The sequence below is a fragment of the Coffea arabica genome, chromosome 2c (assembly GCF_036785885.1).
Source record: "Coffea arabica cultivar ET-39 chromosome 2c, Coffea Arabica ET-39 HiFi, whole genome shotgun sequence".
NCBI classification, from domain to species: Eukaryota; Viridiplantae; Streptophyta; class Magnoliopsida; order Gentianales; family Rubiaceae; genus Coffea; species Coffea arabica.
The window spans coordinates 21643430-21650055 of record NC_092312.1 but is presented as its reverse complement, the minus strand read 5'-3'; the positions used below and the strand labels follow the sequence as shown (position 1 = coordinate 21650055).

General features: G+C 34.9%; 1 protein-coding gene, 1 long non-coding RNA gene and 1 other non-coding gene across 7 annotated transcripts; 2 read left to right on the top strand and 1 right to left on the bottom strand.

Moving 5' to 3' along the window:
- Positions 1-241: 241 nt before the first annotated feature.
- LOC113722653 (uncharacterized) lies at positions 242-2518 on the bottom strand. Of its 5 annotated transcripts, none has more exons than XR_011839197.1 (5): positions 2255-2512; positions 2001-2067; positions 1733-1782; positions 1545-1595; positions 242-605 (listed from the first exon to the last, which is right to left on the bottom strand). It is a non-coding gene; the product is annotated as an uncharacterized lncRNA (long non-coding RNA). The 5 variants fall into 5 exon arrangements; XR_011839195.1 differs by having other exon boundaries at positions 242-602; XR_011839198.1 differs by lacking the exon at positions 1545-1595 and having other exon boundaries at positions 242-602; positions 1745-1782; positions 2255-2518.
- Positions 2519-3129: 611 nt separating this feature from the next.
- Positions 3130-5651, top strand: LOC113726760 (vestitone reductase-like). The gene is made up of 4 exons (XM_027250631.2): positions 3130-3529; positions 4050-4580; positions 4939-5134; positions 5235-5651. Exons 1-4 carry the CDS (start codon positions 3397-3399, stop codon positions 5374-5376), a joined length of 1002 nt encoding a protein of 333 aa, XP_027106432.1. The 5' UTR covers positions 3130-3396; the 3' UTR covers positions 5377-5651.
- A 764-nt stretch (positions 5652-6415) lies between these two features.
- TRNAK-CUU (transfer RNA lysine (anticodon CUU)) lies at positions 6416-6488 on the top strand. The gene has a single exon. It is a non-coding gene; the product is annotated as a tRNA-Lys (tRNA).
- The last annotated feature ends 138 nt before the right edge of the window (positions 6489-6626 follow it).

The window sequence follows — 6626 nt, the reverse complement described above, 5'->3', positions numbered from 1 at the left end:
AGAAATCTTCCAAAATACTATTTACCCATCCATATTTTGACAAAACTTAATCACAAAAAATTATAGTGAAAACAACAAAAGTCAAAATACACTTATTTACTGTTATAAGCATAGTCTCTCGATCTGATTTGTATAAAAACATAGCCTTTTTCAAGTTCTCCTTCCAAATTATCACCATTGACATCTCACATATAAATAAGCAATTCATAAATCCAAACAAAAAAAAAACCCAGACCTTAAATCAACTAAAAGCAATAAGAATTGCATCTATCTCCCACTATTCGTTAATTTTGACAACCAACCAGCTATAGTACAGAAACAAGAATCCCAAATATTACCATTTTACAACCCATGTACTTACCAGCAAGTAATCAATTCAAAAAACCCATCAAAACCCAGAAGTAAAATCCACAAAAAACCATAAATATCTGAGGATCAACAAAATTCATATAATAAAGGTACAACCTTGGTCCTTGACATACTCAGCAAATCTAAGCAGAGAGCCAGACCAGTTAATCCCAGACTCTCACACTCTTTGGTGCTAAGTTGCATTTGAACATGAGCAGACCCACCAGTAACAAAACCCAATGTATGGTCATTTCCTGCTACAGAAGTAGGATTAGGATTAGATGTACCCCAATAATAACATATTCATATAAAGAAAAGAACCTTTAAGTTGCTTAGAAGAAAGAAGAATCCACAAAAAAAAAAAATGGCGATAACAAAAACAAGAGAAGAAATCTATTGAGAGAGTATAAAAGCTAGTCTTACCAACAGAAATCAATCAATAAAAATAATGTCACTGATGAAATTTTCCCAAAGGGAACAAAACATTGTACATATATGTGGAAGCAAATTTTAGAGAAGTACCTATGCATTATTTTCCAATTTTTCTTTTTTTTTTTAAAAAAAATGCAATATTGGGTCCAACATCAAATGTCAGTTGTGTGACGCACGGGAATACTATTTTCTGAACATAATTTTTCCAGTCAAAGATCGAGCCAAGTTTTTTTAGTAATTTAAAAGAGGAAAGATGGTATCTTCATAGTAGATTAAATCGATTTTGCTTTTGAAACTCCATTCATGTAATTCATATAACTATGTATCTCATGAATCATGAACTGATCAAAACATCTTCAAGGAAGTTAGTCATAATAATGATTTCACTTTGCACGTTAAAACCACAAAACCAGAAAAATCGACTATGAAATAAAGATTTCATCATACATCTTCCCAAATCTTGACATTACGAAGAATACCAAGTAGTTTATATAACAGATACATTATTATGTTTGCCAGCCAAGGGAAAAAAAGAAAATACAGAAGAAAAAGATACTGTATCTAATTTACTTTGACAAACACAATAAAACCCAAAACACAAAACACTGGAAGAAATTTGCTCATTCTTCCAATCACTTTTACCTTTATCCTTTTTCTGACAACAACCTCAATAAACAAAAATAGGCTAAATTAGGTGAGAGAAACCATTTACAGAAAAAGACTATGGTTTATAGTATAAATAGTAGAACACAAATAAATATTACCAGCTTTAATTACTTCTTAGAGATGTCAACTTCAAGTTTTCATATTCCTTCCTGTAACAACAACCAATAATATACTTGGAAAAGTAGCACCAAAAGAACAAAAAAAAATGGAAAAAAAATCATCCATCAAATCCTAAACCAGGCGTGGAAGAGGGAAAAATTAAATCAGATTGATACAGCAAACTTACATTTTCACTCACCAGTTGTTTTTCACAAGTGGCCATTTTTCCTCCGAACTCTAGAAGAAATCCAAGACAAAAACGAAAAATGGAACAATAAATCACCAAATAGATACAAAAAAGAAAGTAAATAAATATCTAAAAGCTAGCTAATCATCAATTATTCATCATCTCAGACCATATTAAAAGTTTTTCTTCTGATTAAAAATTAAAAATCAATGATAAAACAGAATGAAACAGAGACATTAATCATGGAAAGAAAGGGGAAGAAAAGTACCATATATCTGCATTCTAGAAATTCACATCAGATAGTGGAGATGAAATATTGACCTTCCCCGTCCTTACTGTTTCACAAAAAGACACGACAGAAATGAGAGAAAAAAAAAAGATTTGCTGCTTTTAACCAATGAAATAGAAATATCAGGAAAATGATAGGAAAACAGAAAAAATTAGCCCTAACTACTCGAGGGAGGGAGGAAGATGAAGAAGAACAAGAGGGAGAAACCGGGAGTGGAAGGGGAAGAAGATTACCAGCCCTTTTCTGTCTCGAGCCCATCGTCCATCAAATCCTAAGCAGCCACTCTGCAGAAGGAAAAATCCGGACCCTCCAATTGAGATTACAATCTCTTCCAAGTACAATCAAATGCCAGAAATTGAGGGGAGACCTCTGGGTCTCATAAAAAGAATGGAGTTTTGTCCAGAGGACAAAAGCAAAGAAAAGCTCTTGACATCGATTGATGCTGCTATGTTTTGAAAGACAGAGAAAGAAGAAAGAAGAGAAGCTGCCGTCGGTTTACCAGAGGAAAGAAAAAACCCTCAATATATGGTTAATAAGCATTTCCACATCATCAGGACCAGCCAATCTTCACGCGCCACGTGGGTGTTTAATGGGTAATATATATCAATTACAAAAAATTGATAATTAATTGTGCTTTAAAAACAAAGTGTTCAATAATTGTAAAAAGTTGGTAATTTAAATTTTGGCTAAAAGAGGACATTTTCTTAACAAAATTTGAAAAGAAAAAAGGTAATTAAATGAGATTTGTTGGACAAAAAAAAAAATTTCATTAATAATTGCAAAAAAGTTATGAAGTAAATACGATTTGTTGGGAAAAAAAATGTCAATAAAAAAAGCGTGATTAATTAGTTATTAATAATTAATTAATAGCTAATAATAACAAACACAGGTAAAGCAATAATTACAATAAAATAATAATAATTAATAGCCGTGATTTATTCGGCAACTAAAAGAAAGCACTGATAATTGTACAACGGATGGGCAACAAAATAAAAATAAGACAGACATTATTCAGGTTATTGTACATTAAAAGATAACAATTAATAATTGCGATTTAGCCGGCAACGTGGGACCAAATTTTATCGGAAGACTCTCCAGGAAACAACAAACAAAGAAACAAAAGCAATTGATAGGCGTCCAAGCAAACAAAAAGGCAGACGTCCAATTGGCAAACGGGCTGGACGACCATCAATTGAGAATTTCTACAGGCCGGACGACCACCAATCAACCAATGGAAACCAGCCACATCAGCAATTGAAGCCCAATTGAAAACAAGGGCATTCCCCAATAGACTAGATATGTTAAAGAGATTATTGATCAACTGCATAGCCAGCAAACTTGCACCAGAATTTTAGAGGGAAACAAACTGAAATTAATGGAAGAGAACAAGGAGATAGAGAAGGGAAGGGTGTGTGTAACAGGTGGAACTGGATTTTTTGCATCATGGTTGATCAAAAGGCTTCTTGAAGGTGGTTATTCTGTCAACACTACAATTAGGTCCTCTTCAGGTTAGGTTCTGATTGCCAATTCAGTTTGTATTAAAATGACTGCTGAATATCTGACAAGTTCTTTTTTATTTGGGCTGTCTATTCTATTGATCTTAAACTAAGATGACTATTTTTCTTTTTCTTGCTTTTCTGACTAAGGTGGAGTTTGCAAAGCATGTGCTAGTGTTGATTAAATTACTCTATTTGAATTCACGAGCTGGCCCTAGTTTTTATTTGAATAAGAAAATCTTTGTCTGTGTATTGGAAGGACGTTTGTTTATGAGATGATGGAGCTTTCAAGGGAAAGCTGCAGTGTGTACTTTTCTGGCATACAATTTAGTACCGTCAGCTTTTTACATGCACACTGATTTTGTATCAATTAAGTATCATTAATATGCAGTTGTCAGTCACTGTAAATTGAACATCGAAAAAAGAAATTGAAGCTTTTCCAATCTCTATTAGATGGAAGAAAAGTTCATTGCGATTGGAATATTTTTTTCCAAAATTTACAAAAATATGACACTTGGAAGTTCACTGTCAGAGCGCAAGAGAAACATTGACTACCTCACAGACCTGCCCGGTGCATCAGGAAGACTGCAGATCTTCAGTGCGGATCTGGATAAGCCAGATAGCTTTAATGCAGCAATTGAAGGATGCGTGGGAGTGTTTCATGTTGCTCATCCAATAGACATTGAGAGCAAAGAAACTGAGGAATCAAAGATCAAGAAATCTGTCAGTGGAACAATTGGAATTCTACAGGCATGCCTCAATTCAAAGACAGTAAAACGAGTCGTGTATACTTCCAGTGCATCCACCGTCACTTTCAATGATAAGGGCCTAGACATAATGGATGAGAGCATCTGGAGTGATGTAGATCATGTTAGGAGGAACTTTGGAGATCATGGGATGTCCACTTATGCGATTACCAAGATCTTAACAGAAAAGGCTGCCTTAGAATTTGCAGAGAAACATGGTCTTGATCTTGTCAGCGTAATTCCTACTTGGATACACGGCCCCTTTGTGTGCCCTTTTCTGCCTGGCTCCGTGCGCATGTCGATGGTGATGATCTTTGGTAAGCTTTTCCTTTTCAGTAGTATAATAGCATGACTCATTTCTTTGTGTTGCTATTCTTTGAAACTGCGAGGCATCAGGAAAAGCTTATGAGGAAGGGGCCATTCAGTCTATATTACTGACAAAACTATAGACAGCGCTTGGATTGCACTATTAGCCTTTGCACGCTACGCTGGAATTTGCGAGGAGCAACCATGTAAACGCATATGACTAACGCCCTAGTGAAGAACGTTTCTAATTTATTTGCCCTGTTTACATCTGCATTAGCTTTGAACAAGCGAAGACAAGTTTGAAGTCTCGACAAGATCCTGATCAATAAGATTTTACTTGTAATCCCCTTTTAATCTGTGATTTTGCAGGTTACCAAGATGAGTACAAGCATCTGTTGAGTACACCATTCGTGCACACTGATGATTTGGCCAGGGCACACATCTTTCTCTTCGAGTACCCTGATGCCAAAGGGAGGTATATTTGTTCTGCTGTTGAGATTACCATTGACAAGTTGGCCGAATGTCTGTCAGCTCGATACCCAGAGTATCCAATACCAAGTGCTGAGTAAGTCAGTCATCTTTGCTGGTTGTAAGTCCTTTTAATGTTCTTCACTGCACACACATTGGTATGATGAAATCCAGCTGAAGTCAACTTGATCTTTCAGTTCCTTGAGGGACATGACAGGATTCAAATATGGTGGTGTTTCATCAAAGAAACTCTTGGACACTGGTTTTGAATACAAATATGGCATAGAAGGCATGTTTGATGCCGCAATCCAATGTTGCAAGCAGAAGGGTTTTCTGTAAAATTTACCTTATCTTGCTGTCTAAGCACTGAAGGAAAGTGTTGCCATATAACATTGGTTGTTTCATCTCCGTGACTCAAGTTGGTTGGTGGTTGGTTTTCTTCCAACCCAAGGACAGAGGATAAAAGCAGAAGAAGAAATTCTCATTTCTCAATTATGCTAAAGCCAGCTTTGCTAGCATAATCATTGTACTGCAGCTGTGATATCTTTGGATTTCAGATTCTTTGTTCTTGTTTGCTGCGGGGTGGTCAAATTCATGGATCAAGCTTGTGTTGATTCTTTTTTCTTGAATCTCGCTTTTCCAGTACGACGCCATAGGATAACCAGTTACATCCCCTTTTTAGATTTAAACCTGAAAGTGGAATGCAGCTTAATACCCATCAAAACATAATTTCTAAAAAAAAAAAAAATTATTTTAGTAAAGTCTCAAGTAGTAAACATCAGAATCCAACATCAGAATCAATTAAAAAGTTTTGGCCTTGGAGTAGCATCAATGATTCTTGAAAATCGTATGTATATCAGCTTTTGATTTTAGCTCTGCAATTTTATTGGTATCAAAGATTGTTCATTATAAAGTTATGTACGTACTTTTTCGAAGGGTTAATTCCACTTTATACCCTTTAACTATATCCGAGTTTTTACTTTGATTCCTAAATTTTAAAATGGGACATTTAATCCCTAAATTAAAAATTTTGTTTTACTTATGTCCCTATAGAATCAGTCCATTTTAGTCCCTAAAGTATAAAGTTTGTCCCAATTTAGTCCCTAAAGTATACTCACTTAGACATAAAATCTGTCTCACTTCTTTATTGATGTTACTTAAGTGAAATAAATTTTATAGTTTAGGAATTTAAATGTTTCATTTTTAAGTTTAAGGACTAAAGTAGAAATTCATATATATTTTTTTTAACAAGAAATTTAGATATAGTTAAAGAGCGTAAAGTGGAGCTAACCCTTTTCCGAACTTATGTTCTTTAGGCAAGGTTGAAATCACACTTCCAACCAAATAAAAAGATATCTCGTCTGTCGTAACACAAAGAGCCCGTCTAGCTCAGTCGGTAGAGCGCAAGGCTCTTAACCTTGTGGTCGTGGGTTCGAGCCCCACGGTGGGCGTTGTTAAAGCATGTTTTTTCTATTTAGGCTTACTGGCTTAGGCCTTCATAATTAATTTGCTTTATTTTACTTACATGGTCAATGTTTTTTCAAAAAATGCACTAAGGAGTACGTTACTTTCTAGAATTTATTCTTAAG

Bases quoted from the DNA above. Each gene is read 5' to 3' on its own strand.
- LOC113726760 (XM_027250631.2), top strand. From the start codon at position 3,397: ATGGAAGAGAACAAGGAGATAGAGAAGGGAAGGGTGTGTGTAACAGGT. The intron at 4,581-4,938 runs GTAAGCTTTTCC...GTGATTTTGCAG, and splicing joins GTCGATGGTGATGATCTTTG to GTTACCAAGATGAGTACAAG. The intron at 5,135-5,234 runs GTAAGTCAGTCA...TTGATCTTTCAG, and splicing joins TATCCAATACCAAGTGCTGA to TTCCTTGAGGGACATGACAG.